This window comes from Coenobita brevimanus, chromosome 58, assembly GCF_032717465.1.
Source record: "Coenobita brevimanus isolate Jiangsu-jjx chromosome 58, ASM3271746v2, whole genome shotgun sequence".
Taxonomy (NCBI): domain Eukaryota; kingdom Metazoa; phylum Arthropoda; class Malacostraca; order Decapoda; family Coenobitidae; genus Coenobita; species Coenobita brevimanus.
The window spans coordinates 24500613-24528573 of record NC_137011.1 but is presented as its reverse complement, the minus strand read 5'-3'; the positions used below and the strand labels follow the sequence as shown (position 1 = coordinate 24528573).

The 27961-nt window shown below is 43.8% G+C and overlaps 1 protein-coding gene across 1 annotated transcript; it reads left to right on the top strand.

Annotated features, from left to right (window-relative positions):
- On the top strand, window positions 1-27961 carry LOC145402690 (glutamate receptor ionotropic, delta-2-like). Its single transcript, XM_080274663.1, has 7 exons — window positions 1-135; window positions 1485-1617; window positions 2418-2635; window positions 10078-10255; window positions 13547-13646; window positions 26177-26306; window positions 27842-27961. The coding sequence occupies exons 1-7, from the start codon at window positions 1-3 to the stop codon at window positions 27959-27961; spliced, it is 1014 nt and encodes a 337-aa protein (XP_080130789.1).

Sequence of the window (27961 nt, the reverse complement as noted above, 5' to 3'; positions counted from 1 at the left end):
ATGACACCCGAGCGAGCAACAGCAGTCGACTTCACAGACCACGTGTCCATCAACTACGCCAGAATATTAGCAGCCCGAGGAAGTCCCGAGGTCACACTGTGGGGGTTCCTGCAGCCCCTGACGACGAATGTGTGGGTAAGGATCTCTCTCTCTCTCTCTCTCTCTCTCTCTCTCTCTCTCTCTCTCTCTCTCTCTCATTTAATTGGATCAGGCGACGTTCTTTTCAGTGTATTTTTGCTGCTAACGGACGATTTTATGAAACTTAGGAAAGGTCTGTTGTGTACTAAAGTGCTTGATTAACGTTTTACCTAACCTTTCCAGTTCAAATTAGTATACTTAAAGCTGGTTCAAATATTCAAGATTTTGACAAGAATAAGAACACTGCTCAGGTAGAGATAGGTTTGTGAGACCCTCCCCCCCGTCCCATTGTATAGTTCACTAACTTCTAAATACCCGGGAGCCCTGTTCTTCTCAGTAGCTTCCTAACTTTGTGTATTCATGCAAGGGGCGAAGGAATTACTTCAAGCTGTCTCTCCGTTTCCCCAGTATAAGGGTGGTTTTATATGTTACGGCTCTGTGAGACCCATGTCTACCTGAGGTGTGTGGGGGTTTTGTTCTCCCTGACTGCAGATAAAATTGCAGAGTGTGGCATCCCCTCTTCACACCATGAAGCAACATCCCATACCATGCTATGGGACCACTCGAGCAACCATTTTTTTCTTTTTTTCTTATAGGTCAAAATTTATTTAGTTTTTTCTACAGTTTTTTTTTCAACAATTTTTTAAAATATAGAAAGTCAAGATCAGTTCATTTTTTTACATGTATGTGTTGCAGAAACATTATACATGTTACTCTGTTTTCAGTATTGGAATAAACGAAACATAAACATTTTTCCCAATTTTTTATATTTCTGGGTCCGAGAGACCCACGTCTACCTTCTATGCAACAAGGACCGACCTCTACCTGAGGAGACATTCCTGGGATCAGTTGGAGAATATAATTTTGGCTACAGACCGGTGGCATAGGAGTGAAGACCATTACGATAAAAAATATGAATGTTCCGTTTTACCAAAAGTTTGAAAAAATTGGGTTATCTCTGGGATAAAATATAATCGATTTCTGAAACAAAACTCGAAACAATAGATATATGAAAGCCAACACAAAACAACATGTTCTTGGCTTGCACTACATAATGTTTTTGCTTTTAAAACTAGTTATTTAGTCAAACAACCAACTCTTAATAGTCGACAACAAAACTCCTGCCACCTCTCCCAATTTGTTTGACAAATCAGCTGCAAGGAACACATGATTTCACCTGGATAAAGATAATTGTCATCAGTGTGCTTTGCTTTGTATTTGCTAGGGGAATTTTCAAAGATCATTGAGAGAAAAGCTGGAGAGGCGACCGAACTTTTGTTGTTCAGAGTACCTGAACAAATAAAAATTCAACAGACAAATTATATCATATCAAAAATCCAACACAGATTGGCATCCTGGCTGCGCTGGTTGTATACATGTTGGTGATGGTGATGCCCTCTTGTATCCCCGATAAGACTCTCACTCGCTCCAGACTGAGGAGGAGCTCTTTCCACTGTGTTCGTGTATTGCTGCAGCAAGGTAGGGTAAAACACACTCTGCATACTTCAAATATGACTGATTCATAAGGCACAGTCTTCGAACACACTCTAACGAATTGTTTTTAATCATGAGTAAGTTACTGTTGTTTCCGAGTATAATCCTGGTCTGATGGTCAAGCAGACCCATCGACAGCAGGCAAGCAACTCCCCTTGCAGGGCCATCCTGTGCAGTAAATCGATGTTTCCCTGTGGTAGTCAACACCTTGCCACAGCAAGTCGTGACGAAGAATATAAAGGTTTGGTTGGTGGATGGGTGACACATTTGCTTATCTCTACCCATGTAACAATGACACCATTAAAGCGTCCACATCACCCCATTATTGGGCTGTATGGCTACCACCCACCGTCGTAAATGTTTTCCTGAATTACAGGAAATCACTAGGCTTTTTACTCAGTGTAGAGCCACATGATGTAGAAAGATTGCTAATGAAAATAGACAGAAAGGAAGGAAGAAATAGGAAGAGAGGAGGGTAGACACAGAAAACGAATGACTGCAGTGAAGGAAGAACTAGGTAGCACTACATCAAGTGAGACTATGATGGTCGCCACCACCTACCACTATTTATAAGTACACAGAATAAGCTATTCTTAATTTCTGGTAGTCAAGTGCTTAGAGGACTGTAATCAGAGGGACGGCCCTTTGTGCATTAAATTTAAACTACTAGAGGTGATTATGGGTTACTCGTTCAGTGTACTATAGAGAAATATCTTTGAAACTATGCACTATAACTATTTTCTGCCCCAGCCTTGGATCAGCTGTTTATCATCTCTCTGCTTTAGACGTGGATGAAGGTTCAAGCTGGTGGTGGTGGGAGCGTGTGGTGCTGGGGGTGTGGATGCTGATGATGCTCGTGCTAACGCGGAGCTACTCCGGCAACCTTATGGCTCTCCTTTCGGTCAGGCTGATTCCTGAACCCTTCAAGGCGCTCGAAGACCTGCTCAAACACCCGGTTCAAATTATTATGGTCAAGGGAACCGCCGAAGAACAGGCTTTTAGAGTGAGTTTCTGGTATTTTGTGTTCATGAGACAGCTCTCTCTCTCTCTCTCTCTCTCTCTCTCTCTCTCGGTATTTTTTTTTTTTTTTTTTGGTGTGTGTAGAAGACAAGATAACGTATTAAAGTTAACATAGTCAGATAAGTCCAGTTAAATTTTCTAAAGCTTTACTTTTTTATTTTTTTTTAGATGAAAACGAATGATTTAAACTTGATGATTGTGGGAGGTATTGTGAAAAAGGTGGATGTGAATTTTAGTGGGCAGCATATAATGAAATAATTAATAATGATCCTGACCAAGCTATTCAATAAGATATGGGTGACGGGGTTACTACCATCAGTTTGGAAGAATGGTGTAATTGTTAAAGTTCCGAAGAAGGGAGACCTGAGTGAATGTGGTAATTGGAGGGGAATCTCTTTGTCACCGATAGCTTTGAAAGTTTTCAGTAGAGTGTTGTTAAATAGGTTGGAGCCAGTGGTTGAGGGTATTCTGAGGGATGAACAGGCTGGTTTTAGAAAGGGACGTGGTTGCAATGATCAGATCTTTATAGTTAGGCATTTGATGCAGCAAGTTAATGAAATGAGAGTACCGTTAAGTCTTTGTTTTGTTGATTTTGAAAAGGCTTTTGATAGTGTTTCGAGAGAGACTATGGGGAAGATCATGAGACATTATGGAATACCAGAGGAGTTTGTGAGGGTCATTATGAACATGCATGAGGACACATTTTGTAAAGTGATGGTTGATGGTTGTCTGAGTGATTCGTTTGAAGTCAAGTCCGGAGTAATTCAAGGTGGTGTTCTATCGCCTTTACTATTTATATTGGTCATTGATTATATTATGAAACGCGTTGGAACAGAAACCGGTGCAGGTATACTTTGGGGAGAGAACAGGAAACTTTTGGATTTAGATTATGCAGATGATATAGTTTTGATTTGTGATGGGCCAGAAGAGATGCAGAGAGTGTTGGACTGTTTGGTGAGTGAAGGTCGCAAGGTGGGTTTGGTTTTTTATTGTGGAAAAACTGAAATAATCAATATGAATATGGAAAATGCGCAGGAATGTGTAATTGGAGGTATGGTTGTAAAGCAAGTTGATAGGTTTAAATATTTAGGTACTTATTTAGCCAAGGATGGTTCTTTGAACTTTGAATTCGAGGAAAGGTTAAAGAAGGCTAATCAGGCAATGGGAATGCTTAAAAATATTTGGAATAATAACAATTTCTCTGTGCATACAAAAATCAAACTTTATAAGGTAATGGTTAGGAGTATCTTAATTTATGGACACGAGTCTTGGTACAGCACAGTGACTATGGAAAATAAATTCTTGGTGTTTGAAAATAAAGCACTTAGAAGAATATTAGGAGTTAAGTGGTGGGAAAGGATACCAAATAGTAGAATTAGAGAAATAACGGGAGTGCAGCCGATCGATGAATATGTTAGATTCTCACGATGGAAGTGGCTAGGACATGTGTATAGGAGACAGGGAATAGTACGAGGTACACCAGGGTGGGTGGCACTTGGTAGGAGAGGTAGAGGAAGGCCAAAAGAGACGTGGGTGAGGACAATGAGACGGGAAGCTGGAGATGAGTGTTTGGGAGATCTTGAGGAGTTAGCACAAGATAGGATGTGGTGGTGTGAGTTCATCGAGGCCCTATGCATCCCCGAGGGTGCCACAGGAAATGATTGATTGATTGATTGATATAATGAAATACTCTTAGGAATACAAACATTCTTTAGTTCGTCAGAATTAACCCCTAAAACACGGGGATGTTTTGGCTCGACTTGCCGCTCCCGTGGGGTTATTTGCGCTCCGACAGACTCTCTAAAAATATTTGCCTAAAATCAGTTATTAGCCCCAGAATATTAATATTAAATATGCATATGGCACATTCCTTCAGCTTTCTCCTGGGATGTTTGTTGAGCCTTCGTCGAGTACCGTAGGACTTGTGGAGACCTCTGAAGTTGGGTAACGAAGTCTCCACTTTATACTTCCCGACAACACTTAATATGATTACCACAGCCAGATATTATTACTAGAAACACTATTCTATAATTCTCAAGTAGTTTGGAATCCATACTCCAAAAAAAAAAAACACAGTGAAAGCAATGAAAATTACGAGCGCGTATGACCTTCCCCCTTGCGTTAGTTTGCTGCTGGTATTCTGTCATTTATTGTTCATAAAAACTATATCTATCTATCTATTGTCAGACGCCTCAATCCCGTTTGGGGTGGCCACAAACAAATCGCCTCCAAGTCGCCCTGTCCCCCGCCATTTCACTGCTCTGCTCCCAACTCACACCCCCCTCTCTTATATACCTCTTCACCCCATCCCTCCATCTCATCCTCGGCCTCCCCCTCTCTCTTCCCCCCTCCACCTCACTCACATACACACTCTTCGTCAGTCTTTCACCCTCCATCCTCTCCACATGGCCAAACCACCTCAGTGTGTTCCTCATAATGCTTCCTATCACATCCACATCGACACCACAGCGCTCCTTTATATCCTTATTCGTTAGCCTGTCTCTCCATGTAACTCCACAGGCTCCTCTTAAATAACTCATTTCCACTGCTCTCACTCTTGACTTGTGTCCTTCCAACAACGTCCAAGCTTCACTTCCATACGTTAGAGCTGGTATCACAATACTGTCATGTTGTAACTTTTTCACTTACATGCTCACTTCCCTGTTTCTTATCACTGCTTTCAAAGAACCAGCAACCTTTCTTCCCTGCTGTACCCTTTCAAGCACTTCACCCTCCAAACCTCCATCCTTACTCATCACACTACCCAAGTACTTAAATGTACTCACATTTTCCAATTCCTCACCATCCAACCTCGCTGTACATTCACTGACTTCACCTCTCTCAAAGACCATCAATTTTCTCTTCCCTACATTCACCTTTAGATTCCGTTTCTTACACACTCTCCCATACTCATCCACCAAGCCTTGCAGCTCCCCTTCGTCTTCACTCAACAACACAGTATCATCTGCAAACAACGGTACATAAAACACTTACAGTTCATAAAAACACTTACACTTTATATTCCTATAACTATATAACACTTATATATATCTTCAATCTTTATCCATAAATTTCCTTCAGTAGTAGTAGTTTATTGTCACTGTAGGCATTCAATTTCTCTTTCAGTAAAATACGTAGAGAGCCACTGTTTCACTTTCACTTTCATAATCTCAAGTATTTGTACTCTTACTCTTATATTACTAATTATTTACATTTCTATTTACATTTTCTATTGTATTTTCAATATTTACACTTCACACTTCTATTTTACTTACACTATGTATTTCACTGTCACTTGCAGTAACTTATTAAACTATATTACACTGTCCCATCATATTTACATCCATTGCTTTCACTTGCTATTTACACAGTATTTACACATTATTTACATTTTCCACTTGCACTTTTAGAACTGCTTCTGGCTGTGGTAATCAAAGAAGCAGGTAACGCAGAGGGGAACCAGGCACTCAGCGCACTGCCAAGAGGTGCATTTGATCTCAGGTTTGTGTCAGGTGGTATGTGCACACACATGGCACCTGCAGATCGCAGCCTTCCTCTTGGTTGTGGCAGGCATTTGCACCAGTCTGTGCTGATCCATGTACGCCCTCTGCTCAAGTCTGTCAGGAAGTCTTACTGCATGGCACCTTGAAGCTACTGTTGTCACCTTACCATATCTCTCAAGCAGCTGCTGAACACAAGTCCTGGTGAACGACCTCAGGGAGAAGGACTTGGGTGGCCTTACCATCATCTTGTACAGGATGAAGGCATTCAGCATCGTCATGTCAATGAGATGCAGAAAAACTTTCCTGTACCACTTAGTATTTTTCCTGAGGTAGGCGATCTCTCCAAGCATCATGTCGGACTTGTCCACCAGCCGCATGTTGATATTGTAGTCTAAGACAGCATCAGGTTTCCTCACAGGTTCGCCTGTCCTGCGGTCGACCTTCCCACTGTCTTTCAGTTCCCCATTGTGTACGGTGATGAGCATGTGCACGACCCTCTTGTCATGCCACCGTATTGCCAGCATCTTCTCAGACTTGCATAGGTGCACATCTCCTCGCTGCGAGGTTCCTGCCTCTGGGAATTTGGGGAAGTGGGCATGATTACTCTTCACAGTGCCGCAGGAGCCGATGCTGTGCTCTGAAAGGTATTTAGCAAGTTTAGGTGCTGTATAATAGTTGTCAGTATACAGCACATGATTCCCACCAAAATACCTTTCAAGGAGCACTTTCACTACACAGCCTGAGAAGCCAAGGGGGGTGTGTTTTATCCAGATCGACAGTGCTGGCTGAATAAATGACGAAGTCAAGGATGTACCCCGTCTTACAGTCACACAGTACAAAGAACTTGATTCCAAAGTGATGGCATTTGCTTGGAATATATTGTACAAACCTAAGACGTCCTCTGAACAAAACCAAGGATTCGTCCTTGAAAACTCCTTTTGAAATGGGTCGAAGAATGACATAAAGTTATCCTTCATTCTGCTCAGAATCTCCCGGATCTTCCGGAGTGTGTCAGTCTGGGAAGGTACATCGTTGTTGGCGAAGTGCAGGTTTCCCATGATGTTCCGGAAGCGATCTCTGGCCATGTACTTATTGAAAGTGGGTGAGGGTAGTTAGGGGTCCATGGACCAGTATTCTTCCAACTCATGCTTCTTTGAGTATGCCATGAGAAGCATGAGGAAGAAGAACACATACAGCTCCTGCACTCCCAGCACGGTCCACTGTTGCATCTTCGCTGCACCTGTACCACTTGCAGCACGTTGTGATTCATACCTGTTTGTCTCGTCACATATGTGCTGCATGACTTCGTCATCGAGGAAGGCCAAAAGGTAGTCAACACACTCAGCATTATCGTCAAGAGTGAAGGTAGGCTGTATCCCTGAGGAACTCTCGTCGAAATGAAGATGTTCTGGGACAAAATCGGAACCTTCCGTCCACACGAAGGCGTCCAGGATTCCCTGTCGTGGCGGTGTAGGGTGGGTGAAGGTGGAGGGTGGCTGTGAGGCAGACTGGGCTGTTTCAAGGTCACTCGCACTGATCCTAGGTTGCCGTGTAGGACTAGCAGACCTTACTCTACTTGCAACTCTACTTTTACGGGTCAGGGATTAACCTCTTCCTCTATGGCCTGCCTTCACTGTAGGTGCTGGTGGCGACTCCGACGACGAAGGCTTAGGAGAAAATTCTGCTGAAGATGAGGATAAATGAGTGAAGTGGGGCTAGGGAAGCGGGGAGGTGATTCACCTCGGGACTCATGGTGGGCTGGGTCATGCGGGGCCATTGTTCCAGGGCTAACCCGCCGCCTTTTCACTCCCTTCCCAAATTCCTTCCCTTGCTGCACTAAGGGTTCCTTTCCTTTGAAGCTAGGGATAACTTGGGACACTGAAGCACTCGTACTAGGAGTTTCTATCACGATTTCCTCACCCAGCTCATCACACGAATCACGCGAATGATTAAAGTCACTATCCATCATTATCACTGATAATTCTGCAAGTTCATGTTCCACTGCTGAGTCACTTAGTCCTTTCCTGTTTCCCCTACGAGTTTTTCTAGAGATAGAGGTCACAGTGCCCTTTGCAATGGGTGCAGAATCAGCGGAAATGGCGGGGCACGAGTGCCTCTTGGTTTGACCACAGAGGACGACAAGGAACTGAATGGCGCGGCGTATCTGAGCAGGCAAGGGTTGACAGTGATAATAGGGTGACAGCTGTTAACTTACATGCTAAGAAATTATTTGTAGGAAGTCTCGACAATACATAAAAAAATAGGTAGTTCCAGGTGAATGTAAATGTCACTTAGACGTCTCCCTTCCTTTCTTCTATATATTTTTATTACGAGAATAGATTACACGGCATATTTCAAAGGGGAAATTATCGTGGGAAATTAGTGAACGAGTGCACATGAGGTGTTGTCAGGTGATAATTAGCCAATTCCAGGTGTATAGCATTATCACTTACCTTATTTCTTTTTTGTATATATTATTTTGTATAAGAATAGGGCATAGGGCTTAATTAATGAAATCAGTGGAAAATTCCGGGGGAGATTTACTTTAGTGCAGCGGGGCCAGGCAGGCGATAAAGAGAGGGTAAAGGAGGTGAGGTAGGGAGGGGTGAGAGGGTAATGGAGGGGAGGTAGGGAGGGGAGTCAAGAACAGGGAAAAATGGCTAAATTGTCAACAATGGATGGGAGTACAGATGAGATTAGGAATGCTGACTATTGTTGGACATTAGCAGTACATTCTAAAAAATGACTGGTAGGAAATCTCAACAATACATAAAAAAATAGGTAGTTCCAGGTGAATATAAATATCACTTAGGCTTCTCCCTTCCTTTCTTATATATAATTTTATTACGAGAATAATTATATGGCATATTTCAAAGGGGAAATTTCCGTGGGAAATTAGCGTACGAGTGCACGTGAGATGTTGCCAAGTGATATTTAGCCAAATCCAGGTGTATAGCACTATCACTTACCTTATTTCTTTTTGGTATATATTATTTTGTATAAGAATAGGGCATAGGGCTCATTTCAATGGATGAAATCAGTGGATAATTCCGGGGAAAATTTGCTTGGCGCAGCGCAGCCGGGCAGGTGAGAGGAGAGGGTAATGGAGGGGAGGTAGGGAGGGGAGTCAGGAACGGGGAAAAATGGCTAAATTGTCAACAATACATGGGAGTACAGATGAGATTTGGAGTGCTGACTACTGTTGGACATTGGCAGTATTAATAGATGATACAAACCACCACTTGTAAGGCTGGGAGAATTCAAAATAACACAGAAACACAAAAGTGACTCCCTGCGGTATGAGCCTTTGCTCACGAGTGTCATGAAAGTGATGCCCCGCGGTTAAAGGGTTAAATAAGTGGAAATTTTAGTCATTTTGCAGTTTATTTCTCTCAGTTCAGTGGCAGAAAAAGACAAGATTCTACATCCGATCCATAGCATTTAATATCGGGTGCATAATATTTTAGTGTTTATCTCTTGTTACAACTCTGCATCAAAAATGGAGATTTGGCAAATATAAGACACACTGAAGAGAGCCTAATACAATTCCTTGAGACTTGTAACGTAGTCTTGTGTTAGTCCCTTAATATAGCTTTACATTGAAGATGGAAGAATGGGAATTTTAATCATTGTTTAAAGTGAAGAATATAGTAATAATTTTATGTTCATTTACTATATTCTCTTCACCTTAACTTGGCGTATTGGCCTTTCCCTATCTTGACCGCTGAACTATAGAGATTAATTGTAAAATTTGGTGCTGGTCATGAAAGTGCTGTGGAAACGATGCAAGGCCATAGTGTTATCATTGCTGCCACCGAAATACGCGTAATATACAAGAAAAAGACGAATATTTCCTTCAGGTTAAAGTAAATGAATTATGGTACTACCTAATTGCAATGGACATATCGGTACTACTCACCAGACAGCTACAAGTGGCATCAAACAAAAGATCTGGAACCTGAGGAAGGAGAATCGTATCATGCGTTTTGGTGGCGCTCAGCTGGACGGTGTGCAGGCCATTCTTTTGGAGGGGAAGTCTGCCATGATCACTCTGGATGTCTACCTGAAGAGGAGAATGGCATTAGAATTTACTAAGACAGGTATTATGGATCTCTCTCTCTCTCTCTCTCTCTCTCTGATCAGTGCCTCTAAATCTTTTGACATATGAATCTTAGTAACTTAATGGGGTGCTTTCAAAGCTAGTATTCTGGTAGATGTAACCACCACTGGGACAAACACATTCCCCGTGCTGTTTAAACAGCATATTTTTCTTTGTTAAATATCTACACTGTTGTGTGAAACTGTGAATCATAGTAATGTCATATACCGTAATATGAATAATACAAATAGAACACGAATCCCGTAAGGGGTGGCCATTTGACTTTGAGTTAGTTGTTTTACGGGGAGGGGCACTAACCCTCCATCAACCCACTTGTTGACACGTAGGCAGCACGTATGGTTTGGTTATATGGTTACCATCCAGCGTTGTAAATGGTTTCTTGGCTTACAGGAAACCATTTGGCTTGTCACTCAATGTAAAGCCACCTGTAAAGGAAAGAAAAGCAATAAGAAGTGACAGGAAAGATGGGAGAAATAGGAAGAGAGGAGGACAGGCACAGAAAAAGAATGATAAAGGCTAAGGAAGAAGTAGGCAGCACTACATCAAGTGAGTGGATGATGGTGAGAAATGGGAAGAGAGGAGGACAGGCACAGAAAAAGAATGATAAAGGCTAAGGAAGAAGTAGGCAGCACTACATCATGTGAGTGGATGATGGTGAGAAATGGGAAGAGAGGAGGGCAGGCACAGAAAAAGAATGATAAAGGCTAAGGAAGAAGTAGGCAGCACTACATCAAGTGAGTGGATGATGGTGAGAAACAGGAAGAGAGGAGGACTGACACAGAAAAAGAATGATAAAGGCTAAGGAAGAAGTAGGCAGCACTACATCAAGTGAGTGGATGATGGTGAGAAACAGGAAGAGAGGAGGACAGGCACAGAAAAAGAATGATACAGGCTAAGGAAGAAGTAGGCAGCATTACATGAAGTGAGTGGATGATTTTTACAGACATATAGCTGGATTAGTCAGGGTAACATTGCACTACATAGCCACTCAAGCATTTTTGGGAATTAAACATGCTTGCCAACACTACGAACTGAACAAGAGATGGCATATTTCACATTTCAACTGACCCCAGCATATCATACTTTTTATATCAATGGCACATGGAGAAGGTGGAGGGTATGGAGAAGGTGGAGGGAATGGAGAAGGTGGAGGGAATGGAGAAGGTGGAGGGAATGGAGAAGGTGGAGGGAATGGAGAGGGTGGAGAGAATGGAGAAGGTGGAGAGAATGGAGAAAGTGGAGAGAATGGAGAAAGTGGAGGGAATGGAGAAAGTGGAGGGAATGGAGAAAGTGGAGGGAATGGAGAAAGTGGAGGGAATGGAGAAAGTGGAGGGAATGGAGAAAGTGGAGGGAATGGAGAAAGTGGAGGGAATGGAGAAAGTGGAGGGAATGGAGAAAGTGGAGGGAATGGAGAAAGTGGAGAGAATGGAGAAGATGGAGAGAATGGAGAAGGTGGAGGGAATGGAGAAGGTGGAGGGAATGGAGAAGGTGGAGGGAATGGAGAAGGTGGAGGGAATGGAGAAAGTGGAGAGAATGGAGCAGGTGGAGGGAATGGAGAAGGTGGAGAGAATGGAGAAAGTGGAGAGAATGGAGAAGGTGGAGGGAATGGAGAAGGTGGAGGGAATGGAGAAGGTGGAGAGAATAGAGAAGGTGGAGGGAATGGAGAGGGTGGAGAGAATGGAGAGGGTGGAGAGAATGGAGAGGGTGGAGAGAATGGAGAAAGTGGAGAGAATGGAGAGGGTGGAGAGAATGGAGAGGGTGGAGAGAATGGAGAAGGTGGAGGGAATGGAGAGGGTGGAGCAAGGGTTAGGTTAGATAAAGTAAGGTACTGTAATTGCTTTAGAGGGTCTGAGGGGGCAACACCAAGGCCTTCTCAAACCGTGGCAACACGGGTCTTGTGGTGTTCATGCGTGAAAGGAGTGAGCAAAATGTCAAGTCCCAGTATTTACTCAACATTAAATTTCTGCCCAAATAGAGACTGAATGAGTCAAGGCACCCACTAGGCGTAATTTACAGTCTGAACAAACTATGTATTAAGAACTTAACTTGCACTAAATGTAGCAGAAATTTAATAATATAGGGCCACTGAAAGGGCGGGTTGCCATCATATGCCGTCAATGATATTTCAATTTCCGTTTATGATAAATATAAAAAATTCATGCTACGTTATATATACGTGTTCTATTTGTCTTATTCATATTACGGTATATGACACTACTATGGTTCACAGTTCCACGCAATATTGTAGATATTTAACAAAAGAAAAATATGCTGTTTAAACAGCGCGGGGAATGTGTTTGTCCCAATGGTGGTGACATCTACCGGAATTCTAGGCTTTTCAGAAGCACCCCATTGCGGTAAACTAATAGTATAAACCACTTTTAACCCACTTAAATTGGAAGGTTCTTACTTAGTTACCTATTTTACGGATACAAGATGAATTGTCATTTATTTATTTATTTATTTATTTATTTATTTTAGATCAGTGAAAACTACTGCACTCTAAAGGTTTCCTTAGGTCCTTGGACGAAAAATTTTACCTGTCCACGCCCCGGAGGGGCTCGGGGACGGATGTTGTTTTCACTCTTTTTTTTTTCTCTCTCTCTCTGTCTAACTGTCTGTCTGTCTGTCTGTTAACGTTACACGAAAACTAGATATACGATTTTGACTAAAATTAGAGGGATGATGGGCAATGACGTTCTGATCACACAATTAAATTTTTGGCCTAATTGGGCCAAGGTCCAGGCTCTAGGCCCCAAATATATATATATATATATATATATATATATATATATATATATATATATATAAGAAGGGGGATGGGTAGAAGTTTTTTTTTTTTTTCGCCATAACTCCTTTAAAATTCGTCATATTGACATGAAACCAAAACCTAAATGTGCATCTTTCAAATCTGCATCCTATAACATGCCTCATTACATAACGGAGATCACTCCCATTTGGCGGTAGGGGAGTCAGTGTTAGGTGAGTCGGGCCTAAAATTTTGAATGGGCACAAAATCGAAAATTTTCACCCGATTTACTCCAAATATGATATGTGATATCTTTGACTAGATATCACATTGTGTTCATACGTCAGCAATAAGATGACTGCTGGGGATGGATTTATTGTGCCTTGGCATCGCTTTTTGTTAAAACCTTGGTATGTTCGTTTCATGAAGGATTTAGATTCTAACCTACAACTATAGCGTGTTGTGTCTGTGAGACTGGTGTATAATATTAACAATCCACTCTTTACTTCTGGTACCTCACAGGCAGGTGTATGTTTAGCCTGGGCAATATGCGGTACATACCCGCCGTGGAGGCCATGGTGGGTCGTAAGGACAGTCCCCTCGTTCCTGCCCTCGGACGCAAGTATGCACCTTATTTTATTTTATTTTTTTTTAAATAATGCTTAAAGGCCGAGCGAACGAACGTACGACTCATTGCACTGAGAGCCGTTTTCTAGGTGGTATAAGAGGCCTCATAACACCTCCTCCTTAGAGATTTATTTTGCATATTTCATCTCTCTTAGTCATGTCATTTCGTTGTCATACCTACACAGTTTGCATCATAACTTACAAGGGAGATAATATGTAGAATAAAAATCGCTACGAGCTGATACGAAATCTCCGAAACTAGTTGGAATACGATGATATATTATCGTAAAGGTGGAGGTTGTGTTAACCAAGTGGATATGCTGTTGATAGTTCTCCCATATTATGCCATTTTAAAATAACCTGCCGTACCTTATTTTTGATGGAAATGTGGTTCATCATGAAAATGCTTATGATGATGTGAAAATGATGATGGTGTTTCTTTTTTATAGAGATGGGATAATGATAAACTGGTGTACAGTTAAAAAAAAAAAATCCGAAATATTGGATCATTAGAGCATAAGGAGTGATAGATTTGATGTTAGGCTTGTAACTTGCAATACTTTGGTGATAGAAACTCCGTATACAAACAGCTAGATAAGGAGTTTATTACAAGCTCACAGTAAAATAGTCTGCCCGTCTTGGCTGCCTGCTATGAACTGATGCAATAATGCCGTCTTCCCAGGCTTCAGGGCCTGGGAAAGCGAGCTAGGTTAGCAAGTTTAGTGGGGGCATGTATGCATGGGGGGGGGGGCATATATACATCGGGGGTAGACATATGGTGGAGGGGGTACACTACTCCCCCGGGTAGCTGAGATGGTGTCTCCTGACACCAGGAGTTAAATGGGGTTTGATGATAGTAGTAAGGCAGGACCGGGGAGGTTTGTACAAGGGATAAGTGTGATACAGGGGCAGACATGGCCATGTTGAGGGGAGGGAATTAGAAGGATATATACATATAAGATATGCAAGGATTAATAGGTACGAGCCCAGTAAGGGTCGGAGGTATACATAGACATAATGGGAATTACACAATAATAGTTTGAGACATGATAAACAAGGAGTAGATATGAGAGTTCTATTGTTCTTCGTTCATTTTTTTTTTTTGTATTTTCTATAGAGTACACTGTCACTCAGTAATGCATTAAAGAAATACCATCATTTTCTAGTAGGCAGAGTTCTGTTCACAGTTTGGGTAATTGTCAGATGGCATTGGTAGTCACTGAATGTGAGGGCACTAAGTACGGGGAGTTTCTACGTCGTGTGTAGGGCGTACTATGCCTGTAGCGACTCTGATTTCCTGGAGTAGACGTTCCATTTTTCTGACACAACAATGCACTGCACATATGATGAGTAGAAAACCTATGAAAGCGATAACCACAGGGGGAAACACAACTGTTGGATGAACCCATGAACGCCTGAAGGCCAGAGAAAATTGATCCATAATGAAATCACTGTCATTGAGGAAGGTTAGCATGCGCAAGTTAGGGGAGGTGATAGTAATGTTGGCAGATGGTAGGGTTGAAGGCATGTCAATTGGTTGAAAGACGTCATAGGAGTGTTTACGGACAGCTTGGTGATAGCGAGTAGCGTAAGTGATGACGGACTCTGATTTGACGGTACAATAGTCAGGTGCTTTGTAGAGACCACTAGCGGGGACGGATCAAACCGAAGAACCAGGACACATGATTGTGACAGAGATGGGAACAGCAAAGAAGAAGTACTGGACATGGTTGAGGTGAGCATGGTGGACCGGGAGGTCAGGAGCTGGGACAAAAGAACAGGCCGAGTAGATGGAATGGTTGTGAACTAAAGCAGACTCACAGGGTGTAGCACTGCTAGGGAAGATAGTGAAAAGGTGGGCAGCACAGAGACGAGAGGTCGGAGTAAGGGAGGAACATTGCTGGAGATCTGTGGAAGAAAGAAAGGCAACGGAAAGATGATCATGGGAGAGAAGAAATTGTAACGAGGAGTTGTTGAGGTGGAAAGGGAAAGGAATGATGTGGAAAAGGTTAAAGGTTATGGCAGAACGGAGAGGAATATGGACGACGACGTATGTGGTGAGAAAAGTGGCTTCGAGAACAGGATAATAATATTCAAGGGAGGAGGAGGGGAGGACTGGGGAGAGACCGAAGGTGGAGTGAGCCCATTCCAGGACAGAACGGAGAGCAGAGACAGGTACTAAGTAGGCAGTGACACGTCCATGGATAGCATCGACCAGGATACGAACCAAGGTAGAGACTTGAGACAGGAGAGAGTCAATGGCCAGTTGGAGATTATCCATGTTGAGTTTGAGGTAGAAGAACTGAGAGATAACTTTGAGACCTGAAAAGTGGCGTTGTAAGATATCGGTGAAATTGTTTAGAGTGGACGTGACTTCATTGAGTTGGGTCGTGAGCGTCTGTAACATAGTGTGTTGGATTTTAATGACTCGGCGATGTGTTTCTAGGGCTGAAGCTAAATGACTGAGATCAGATTTGAAGCCAGAAATGTCACGGGCTGTAGCAACGCCAAACAAGCCACTCAGAATCTCACCGTCGAAGTCGAAGAGACCTCGTTTCACACGAGAACGACCAACGGGTGTCGGAATGGAAAATGTGTCATTGAGCTCAGTGAATCTGTTACGTATGTATTGCAATTACCAGGAGAGTGGGAGGAAAAGGTTATAGAGATACTCAGTCAGGTTGTGTGTCCCCATGATGGCCATGAGATGGTTCCTGATTCCATGGAGCTGGTGCACGTAGGCAGGTAGGGCAATGGCTACGTCGGCCAGGGGCGCAAGATTGTAGCGCAAGGAGGCTACGTCACCTCACCTCCCGAGCCAACCAAGGCCCCGGAACGTATTCCACCATCGTCCTGACCTGACCCAGACCCTAGGAGGGTCAGCACTGCCAGCAGGGAGATCGCTAACATCGTACCTAGAAAATCAGGGTAGAGTTAATGGGGGAGGTCGTGAAGAGGTTGATGGGCAGAGCGCAGTTTGGACCGATATTGATTGGTTGATGAATGAGCAGGTGGAGGTGGAGAGGAAGGAGATTGAGGGATAGGTGGAGACAAGGTAGACTGAGGGATGTGTGGAGGGGAAGAGGGGGCAGGAGGTTGTGTAAGTGACTCTTCCAACACGAGGCCACAGGGTGCTCGCTTTAAGTCATCGACGTGGACCAATCTGGTGTTCTTAGTGGACAGGTCCTGGAGGTGAAATTTGTTGCCTTGTTGAGTGAGGCCACGGTGGGGCCCTGTAAATTTGTCATCCAACTTGGAGGAACGCATATGGGAATGAGCAAAGACAAGATCGCCTACATTGATAGTGATAGGAGAGGCGGACTTATGTTGGCACTGCAGCATGTCCTCCTGAGAGGAAGCCAAAGTGGACTGGACATACTGGTGGATTGTCTGGAAGTTGGCCAATTTTAGTTTAACATGATCATCCATGTTGTAGATGGGTTCTGGCTTTGAGGATAAGAGAGAGTATGGGAGGTCCTTGTCAAAACCAAAGAGGACGAAGAAGGGAGATTCAGCAGTGGATGCATTGATGGAGCTATTGATGGAGGACGCCACCTGGGAAATCCAGTCATCCCAGGACGAACTATGGGAGCCTAGATGTCCGAGGCACTCTAAGATTTTTCGGTTGTGGCGTTCTACAAGGCCATTGGAAGCCGGATGGTTAGGCACGACATTGCACTTACTGATATGAAAGTGGCGACAGATCTCATTTAGAAGGCTATTGTTGAACTCTGTACTGTTGTCAGTAAGAATGGTATGAGGGGTACTGAACGGGCAAATTACGTGATCTACAAAGGCACATGCAACGCTCTTCGCGGTCTTGTCAGAGAGGGGTATGAGGACACAGTAGCGGGAGAAGTGGTCGACCGCTACGAACAAGTACTCAGCGCCAGATTCTGTGAGAGGTAGTTTTAAGAGATCGATTGAGACAGTTTCCCATGGTCGTGATGGGATTGGGTATTGTAAGAGAGGTGCTGGTAAGCTGGTTGATCCTTTGTGGCGGTGGCAGGAGAGGCAAGAGTCACAGTGGGCATTGATATCGCGGCGCATGGTTGGCCAATAGTATTTGAGACGTGCTTGGTGCAAGCATTGGTCTTTACCTGGATGGGAAGTTGAGGAGTATTATGAACAATATGAAGAACCTTTGGTATCAGGGCAGTAGGGACAACAAGTTGGCGTACTTTGCGATTGGGCATATCTTTGCCTTTTAGCAGTGTTTTCCTGTACAAGAGATCATCATCTAGCATAAACTCATCTAGTGATACTGGCAGAGTAGGTAAGGTCGAGGCATCGCCAGATTCTAGGAAATAAATGACTTTGGACCACATGGGGTCTTGGCGCTGAAAGTTTTGAACAACTTCTGACGTTAGTGTTGTGTTTTCAGTTACTTCAGGCTGCAGTGATGTTATAGTTGCTGCTACGTGACGTGAGAGTGCGTCTGCAACTACATTCAACTTGCCTGGTACATATTGAAAAGTGGGATTAAAGTCCTGGATGATGACAGACCATCTAGCTAACCTACCTGTTAGGTTGCGATTCTTGAACAAATCACATAGTGGAAGGTGGTCTGTTTGGATATGCACTGGATAACCATAGACTATATCTCTGAAATGTTTCAAGGACCAGACTACCGCTAGCGCTTCGAGATCTGTGACACTGTAGTTACGTTCAGCGGTTGTAAGGGTGCGACTGGCATACGCTATTACGCTCTTCCTTGATGCTTCATCGAGTTGCATCAAAACAGCACCAAGTCCAGTGCCTGAGGCGTCTGTGCAGAGAAGGAAGGGTGTGGTATAATCAGGGAACGCTGGAACAGGGGCATTTACAAGAGCTGTCTTTAGCATTTGGAAGGCCTGTGACTGGTCGTTAGCCCAAACAAAGAGCACATTCTGCTTGAGTAAGTGGGTCAGAGGAGCGGCGATTTTTGCATAATCCCGTATGAATCGACGATAATAGCCACTGAGGCCCAGGAAACTTCGTACAGCTTCGGTAGTGGTAGGTTCTGGGAAGTTAATAATCGCCTTAGTTTTATCCTCATTTTATGAATGCCTTGTACATCTACGACATGGCCTAGGAATTTGAATTTCTTTTGCAGAAAGTCACATTTACTGAGATTGATTTTCAGGCCTGCGAGCTGGAGGCGTTCAAAGACTTGCTGGAGTTTGGTAAAATGATCAGGGATGGATTTATTTACTCACAACAATGATATCATCTACGTAAGCAAAAAGAGAGTGTCCCATCATACCGCTGGAGAGTGAATGGATAAGTCACATGAACACAGAAGGAGCATTTCTCAGACCAAAAGGGAGTCTCTTAAACTGAAAATGTCCGGAAGGGGTGCTAGGGGCTGTAACTGGGCAAGAGGATTCTTCCATTTCGACCTGCCAGCACCCGCTGAGGAGGTCTAAAGATGAAAAGACTACGTTATTTTCACCAAGGGATTCTAGCAAATCAGTGAGGACAGGTAACGGGAAACGGTCTGGAACGGTGACAGAATTGACCTTACGATAGTCGACTACTGGTCTAAAGTTGCTGTCCTTCTTTGGTACTAAGCAAAGTGGGCTATTCCATGGACTGAAGGAGGGTACAATAATGTCTTGGTGTAACATGTTCTGTCCCATTTGATCTGTCTGCTTTCTCTGACTGTGAGGAAATCGATACGCTGGTATGTAAATCAGCTGAGTTCCTGGTAGTAGTTCAATCGTATGTTTGACAAGGTCTGTTCTACCCATCGGTTCACCGTGTAAGGTAACCACGTTTCTGTATGAGGTCAGAAGGTCGAGGAGTTGAGGTGTATTTTCTGGGAAATCTGTGCAAGTGAGATGTGAGAGCATATCGGGTGAATATGTCGGCGCAGATCGTGTAGAGTTAATAGTACATACACCGATTGGCGTACTATCATCAGTCTGAATAGTAGGAATTGAGGAATCCTGGCACACCTTTACAGCCGCTGGGTATATTAGGAAGTCTCCAATCTTTACACCACTTTTAAGTTTTAGTGAAGCATTTGTGACACTGAGCAAGTACAGGTAACATAAACTGTCCTCTAAGACTGTACACTACGCTGACTCATAAGTCAAGCCATTCACACAACACGTCTCAGGTAGTGTTAGTACATCCACTCCTTCTTTTGCACCGGCAACACAAACAGAGACTTTGGTGAACTCATGCGGTAACAAAATTGTGCACGTATTCGTTACTGCACGTTTCATCTCTGCGTGTTGGAGAAGATCATTCAGACTGTGTGAAGTAGGTAACTGAGACATGTCTGAGTCAGCGATAGTGTTGTCGGCAGAGGAGGTAAGAGCCATGTTTGAGGGCTGAGATGAGGTATCAGGAGACATTGAGGAATTTATGTCCTTGCTAGCAGTCAGTAAAGGAATGATTTCTGTATTCTCAGATGATGATAGTGGTGGTTTGGGCTGGGTTGGACCTTTTGGTAGTGATAGGGACAGAGGTAATTGAAGGACTGATTTGATTGGAAGAACAGGACGGGGACAGTACATAGTGTAAACCGGGAATCCAGAAATGTCTATACTACCACAAGCAGGTAATAATGCAATGAAGTGTTGTGCCATGGTGGAGAAACCAATAAGGGCATCTGCGGGATACTGCAAGTCATTAGTGACATGAAATTCAATTGGGATAGGGGGCAAATCTCTGTGGAGTTTGACTTCAAGGGTGATTCTTCCCTTAACCTTAAACTCAGAGCTTTCGACACCAAATAGGCGAATGTCTGGTGGTTCTAGGAAACTGACGTGGTTGTGATGTCGATGAATAATTTGTAAGGAATGGTCGGAGATGAGATTTACTATAGATCCTGTGTCCAAGAAGAATGACGTTGGTATGTCATGACTGCATCCGAGAATGACTAAACCCGAGGATGTTATGGGACCTACATGGCGGATGGGGAGTTGGGTGTCTAATTCTACATGATATTGGTCCGATACAGGTGCGGCGCTTCCCCCGACTGTTGGCGGTTGAGGTAATGACATTCCTCAGTGGTGTGAGTCGTGCTTGATTTTTGGTATTTGCAGTGTGGACGATGTGAGCGGGAAGGCGTAAGCTGTCTGGTTTGGGAGTGAGGACGGCTGTATGTACGGTCGCAACTGGATGCTCGATGTCCAGGATGACCACAGTGCCAGCAAAGAATCGAAGATTGTCTGTTCCGTCGGGCGCTAGATTGATCACGACCTGCGGTAGGAGAACGATGCGTGGCAGGTCTGCTGCGTGTGGTGGGACGGGAGCGAGATTGGTCTGGGGTAGTGGAGGTGTGACAGACTGAGGAGGCCAAGGGTTGGGTGGTGCCCTGACGCATTTAGTTCGAACTGGTTCTTTCATGAATGGTTTTAGTGACCTGAATAATTTTATCTCCTGGATTGAAACCTATTTCCAAGGCTAGCTCTCGCTGTTTAGGAGTAAGCCAGTGAAGGAATCTCAGGTAACCAATTAAGTCAGCAAAGTTGGTGAGTGAAAGCATTGGAACGCCATTCTTGTCTTCTAACCATTTCGTGCCTACCAGTAATTGGAGCATCTCGCTACTAGTTGCTTTCATGGCGGTGGCAGCTTCGCGGAGTTTGGCATATTGCGCTGGGACTCGCAAGTCCTCATCTAGTTGGTTTAGGAGATTAATGAATCCCATGAGAGACGCGGTATTTGAATGCTGGCAACAAAGGCTGATGAGTTCCGTACGAAAATCAGCAAAGGTATGAATGCTATCGAAATGTCCTGCACGGATCGCGGATCCGATGTCCGATTTGCCATGGTGCAAGCGACCCATGAGGTAGGCTACTTTGAGCGATTCATCGGTGATTTGTCTATTGTGGATTTCTGTTTCGACTTCTCTGAGGAAATCATAGACAGACCAAGTTGGGTCCTGGCCGGTAAATTTGGGACGACTGGCATCGTCGAGATAGATAGACTGTGGAGGGTTGGCCATGGCTGGAAGTTCAGAAGTGGTAGCAGGAGAGGTGTGGGAGAGAAAGAAGGTAGTGGCAGGTAAGGGCAAGCAAGACGGGGTATGAAGGGAGGCAGGAGAGGGAACGACAGGGGAAGGAGTAGAGGAAGAAGAAGGGAGTGGAGAGGCAGGAGTAGAGGAGGAGGTATCTGGATTTACGAGTGTAGGAGGGGTAGTAAGTGAGCCTGCAGGAAGTGAAACGGGAGTCTCAGGTACAGGGCGGTGGTACTCTTTGCCACTTCGTAAATGAGTGATTGTGTTAGAGTCGGCAGACAGGGTAGGAGCAGGTGATGTTTCCGGGTCGAGAGGGCTGGTGTTAAGCGGCTGACGTGGAAAGTATGACATGTAATGCGGCAATGGAAAATGAAAGGATGAAGATGGATACATAGGTGGAAATGTATAATATAACAATGAGAGAATGGAATACACGAGTAGGTGTGAAAATGAATGAAGGTGCGGGGATGGATGGTTTAAATAAAAGGCGAAGGATGAGATGGAGTATAAATAACGTAGGTGAAGATGAAAACGGGGTAATGGAAATGAGATGGAATATTTACAATATCCAATCTGTAGAGAAAATCGAGGATAATCTCTATAGAAAGGTAAGGGATACTATATTTACACAGTAGAGACGGGATTGTCGAGATGTATGACGTGCAGGAGTGGCTGGGCGTAGCTGGGCTGGGGCGGGGCGGGGCGGGGCGGGGCTGGGCGGGGCGAGGCTGGGCGAGGCGGGGCGGCAGTGGAGAGACAGCTGGGCGGAGAGGAGAAGAGATGCCGCGATGAGTCACCGGCAGGGAGTGGCGGTCTTAGGAGGCTCCGTAATGCAGACCAGATGTTGGTGACGGCAGGGCGGTGCAGCGATGGGGCCGGTGGTGGGTTGTGAGGGCAGATGTTGGTTCAAGGCAGGTGTAGAGCTGCTGAGTTGCAAATGCAGAGAATGGTGGTGGGCAGGCAGTGGGCAGACAGTGATAAGTGGCACCGTGGGGGCAGGAGTTATGATGAGTTCGGAACAGGTGCTGGGAACAGGTGCTGGGAACAGTCAGCGACGGTGACACTTGCGGTCAGGAACAAGGCGTGTGGGTGGGGTTGTTTGAGAGGTGAGCACTGGTGAGTAAAATTGTACACTCGGAAAGCACAGCCAGGTATTACACCACTAGAGGCACTGAGGAGGTGCGAGGTTGCGAGGCTGGGAGATGCGAGACGTCATGTATCTTGTGATGTCAATAAAAATTGGAGGAGGTGGGCAGAATCTGATGGTTCGAAACACCGCTGCTACCAAATGTAACTTGCAATACTTTGGTGATAGAAACTCCGTGTACAAACAGCTAGATAAGGAGTTTATTACAAGCTCACAGTAAAATAGTCTGCCCGTCTTGGCTGCCTGCTATGAACTGATGCAATAACGCTGTCTTCCCAGGCTTCAGGGCCTGGGAAAGCGTGCTAGGTTAGCAAGTTTAGTGGGGGCATGAATGCATTGGGGGGGGCATATATACATCGGGGGTAGACATATTGTGGAGGGGGTACAGGCTACTCGTCGATAGTATGTGAACTAGATTATACAATTCATTTACTACCATCTTTAAATCCTTCTTCACCGTGCAGTCTTATGCTCTGCAACACTTGATGTCATTACAAACTACTCTTTAGCTGTTGATCTAAAATTTACAGATTCAGCTTGATCAGTTCTTCTTCTTCTTCTTCTTCTTCTTACTACTACTACTACTACTACTACCACTACTACTACCACTACTACTACAACCACTACTACTACTGCTGCTGCTGCTGCTTCTGTTGCAACTATTACTACTACCATTACTGTTATTACTGCTGCTACTACTACTACTACTACTACTACTTTTTTATTTTTGCATATCATTTAATATATAATTAGTTTGTCATTTACTAATAATTAATTGAACTGATGAAAGTCTGAACTGAAGTAGAACAATGTTTCTTTATTTAATAGTTAGGTAGGTGGCCAATGGGTGTGGTGCAATACTGTAGAGCCTTGTTTAAAGATATTGGGTCTTCAGGCGTTGCGTGTAGGTGTGTGTGTGTGTGTGTGTGTGTGTGTGTGTGTGTGTGTGTGTGTGTGTGTGTGTGTGTTGCAGCATACAATGTCTGATGCGTGGTTGTGGTGCGGTGTGGTGCAATAGGGTCATGTTTAGTGATACTGAGTCTTTAGACGTTATGGTGTATGGCTGAGAATGGTGAGGTGTGTGGTGTCGGGACAGTGTGTGTGTTCGTGTTGCGGCAGATGATGTGTGATACGTGGCTGTGGTGTGGTGTGGTGCATTTGAGCCTTGTTTAGTGTTTGGGGGTCTTCAGGCGTTATGGTGTAGGGATGAATGTGGTGTGGTGTGTTGTGTTGGGACAGCGTATATGTTGGTGTTCCAGCAGATTATGTGTTTTGCTTGAGTGTGGTGTGTTGTGGTATGGTGCAATAGAGCCTTATTTAAAGATACTGGGTGTTTAGGCAATATGGTGTAGGGGTGAGAGTACAGTAGTGTAGTGGGTGGTGTAGGAACAGTTTGTGTGTTGGTGTTGCATAAAATGATTTGTGATGAGTGGCTGTTGTGTAATGTGGTTTGATACAGCCTTGTTTGGTGATACTGGGCGTTTAAGCGTTTTGGTGTTGGGGTGAGTGTGGTGTGATGTGAGGTGTAGGGGCAGTGTGTGTGTTGGTGTTGCAGCAGGCGATGTGTGGTGCGTGGTGATTATGATAAAGTAAAGGCAGCTTAGTTTAGTAAGGCACATTGACTTAACAGGGTTTAATTAGTATTGATTATAATTATAAGATAATAAATAGAAATTCTGTAAGGATTTTGTAAATAGCTCTAGTTTGTTAAATTATAGAGTTTACATAGGTCTATTGTAATGGAATTATATTAAAATTACTCCTAATACTACTATATATAATAATAAAGTGTATTTAAAACTAGGGTGCTATGACTAAATTTGTTGTTACTCTAATTCAAATGATATTTGTTAAAATATATTAAAACTAACATTCTAATTATTATTATGATATTTACTGGTAGGTGTGGGAGGTCACCTTCCGCTCACTCGATGTAATGCTGCTTTCGGTGTCTGCCCTTTCCTCTCTTCCTTGTTTTCTCTTCTCTCTTTCCTCCTTTACTCCTTCCTCCTCCTTCTGCCTGCGGGTAACTTTACATTCCCCCTTTGTCTTTCTTTCATTAGTTCCTCTTCCTTTTGACTATGGGAGACTCTACACTGAGTGACAAGCCAAATGGTTTCCTGTACACCAGGAAACCATTTACTACGCTGGGTGGTAACCATATGATGAAGTTATGGCGCCTGGTGGTTTAGTGGGTACTTAAGGCGCTCCAATCGGATTGAGCCTCTGTAGGTTTGTATGCAAGGGGTGGTTGGGGTTTATTGCTCATGTAATGCCACTCAGGGATGAGTGAGGCTGGTCACTCTCATCTTAAATATCAGGACCAACTTGCCTTGCCCTGAGTTCCTACGCTCCTCGTGGGGCAACACGGATGTAGATGATGATGATGATGATGATGATGATGATTATGTTTAATTACTGATTTATCTACTGTGATTGCCTTTATTTATGTGATGAGATGTATAAAATATGATTTATAACAATTTTAGAAGTCTATGTGTGTGTGTGTGTGTGTGTGTGTGTGTGTGTGTGTGTGTGTGTGTGTGTGTGTAATTCACTGGGTCGGTCAGGATCGCTTGATGGTCGTGATCGTCAGCTTTTACCCTCCCGGAAGGGAGCTGAAAGCTCATATAGTCCGATCTAAGGGCAAAGCTGTGACCTTCACACACGCACACACCCGTCCCCTTGCTCAAGGGGGACAGTAACCACCCACTTCGTCAGTGAAACTTTTCGCAACCTGAGCGAGGCGCGAACTCCCGTCCACCAGTTGGCAAGCGAGAACGTTACCACTGCACCAGTGTGTGTGTGTGTGTGTGTGTGTGTGTGTGTGTGTGTGTGTGTGTGTGTGTGTGTGTGTGTGTGTGTGTGTGTGTGTGTGTGTGTGTGTGTGTTGACATGACAGTGTCAGCTAGGGTGTGTGTAAGACTCTCTACCTAACTGTTTTTGTATGCCACACTTCTATACCACCTGGCCTTGCTGGTGGCTTGTATATAAGTGATTGTTGTACTGTTAGTGGCAGTTGTTGCCATATTTACTGCTTGATATGGTGAGTACAAATCGTATGGTTGCGTGGTGTGTATGCTAATGATCAATGGGAGTATCAGGCCTGTGATATACAGTGTGTGGTAACAGCAGATGTGTTAGGGAAATGAAGTTAGTGTCCCAAGGATAATGGAGTGTGCAAGAGGTGTGTGACAGGCTTCCCACGTCTCCTTGTTACTTGTGGACAAATAATTACTACTACTACTACTACTTCTACTATTACTACTGATATTAGTAATAGTATTGCTACTTCTACTACTACTACTACTACTATTACTGCTACTATTGCTGCTGCTGCTGCCGCTGCTACTACTATATTATTATTATTATTATTAGACTACCTGAACTCCGGCTATACACACACTGTTACCTGTTTTTGTCTCAGGATCGTGCAGATGACACAATCCGGTTTTTACGACTACTGGCAGAAAAAAATCTTCCCTAATCTAACCAGCTGTCTCAACTCACCCACCAAGTTTGCCATCACCACTCCTCTGGCCATTAGGAACATCTGGGTAAGTTACAATATGTCATCGAACTTGAAATTAGGATGTGTGTGTGGTGGGGTCGCTCACCATCCACTCACTCGATGTAGTGCTGTTCTCGGGAGTCTGCCCTTTCCTCTCCTCCCTCCTTTCCTTTCTTCCTCTACTGTCTATCTTTATTCCTTGTCCTGCTGTCTATGGGTGACTTTGCATTCCCTCTTCTGTCTTTCTTTCCTTCATTCTTTCCTGTTCCTTCTGCCTATGGGTGACTCTACACTGAGTGACAAGCCAAATGGTATCCTGTACACCAGGAAACCATTTATTACGCTGGGTGGTAACCATATAACCAAATTACGGCGCCTGGTGGTTTAGTGGGTGTTAGCAGAGCTCCAATCGGATTGACCCTGTTAAGGTTTATATCCAAGGGATGGTTGGGGTTTGTTGCTCACGCAATGCCAGTCAGGGATGAGTGAGGCTGGTTACTCTCATCTTAAATGCCAGGATGAAGTTCCCTAGCCTCGGGCTCCTACGCTCCTCATGGAGACACGTAGGATTCAATGATGTGTGTGTGTGTGTGTGTGTGTGTGTGTGTGTGTGTGTGTGTGTGTTTAGGAATTATGTCTTTCTATTATAGATTCAAATAATGTTTGCACACCTAACAAAAACCAGAGGTATGTAGTATATTGGTGCAGGGAAAAATCATATGTAATGCATGGCCATATATTAAACAACTTTTTATTCAGAAAATAAATTTTACTATATGCCTTACATTTTACTGGGACTCGGCGCCTCGCAACCCACCATAAAATATCCAAGTTTCAGTGTCAGTTACACAGGGGGTAAGCTAAATATTTTAGCACTTTTTAAAACACAGAATTGGAAATGACCTACCATTCTGTAACACTGCATGCAGGTCGGAAAGGTTCGGGTCATATTAAACACGTAAAAAAATTTACATATTGACTTAAAAATCGATTTTAAATTCCAAGACGACTCGCACTTAGCCTGTTTGAGCGAATTAGTGCAAGATTAATGGAACTTTTAATGATAAATGGTGATGATGACTCCGGTCTAGCCAGTTTAAGTTTACATCACCCAATTCCATCATTTTCTTCAAGTGTTGTACAGTCAGAGACACAAGTATCTTCCCAAAGTTTGACAAATACATAGCGGAAAAGTCGACCCATCTGAAAAACGCACTGGTAAAGACTGGGTTTTTATTGTATTTCGCCAATTGTCAATTTTCTTCAGACGGACCTAGGAAGGTACTTGTTTCTCTTTATTTTGTGAGCATCGCCAAATCCATCATTCCGTATTGTTATTTCTTATGTCCTAGCAATTACGGTATTTAGCCACCTCAGTACGAGAACGTCTCTAAATAACTTCTTGCTGCCACCAGATCGCAATTAGCTGAAAGACAGATCCTCTTTAGACTGACGAATCTACTCAAAGATGATTACAATCGTCAAGATGTTGAAAAAGAGCAGCTTAAACGGTCATTATCGTACTGAGAGAGTTAGGTATACTCAATAAATCACTAATTCTTTCTTAATGTTTTTTTCCAGGGAATGTTTTTGTTGTTGGCGGGAGGATGGATTGCCAGTTTTCTCATGCTTTTCGTGGAGATACGCTTTCTAGTGCCTCTCCAAGGCTGTAGTCTAAACGAAGGCCGTATCTCATTCTAA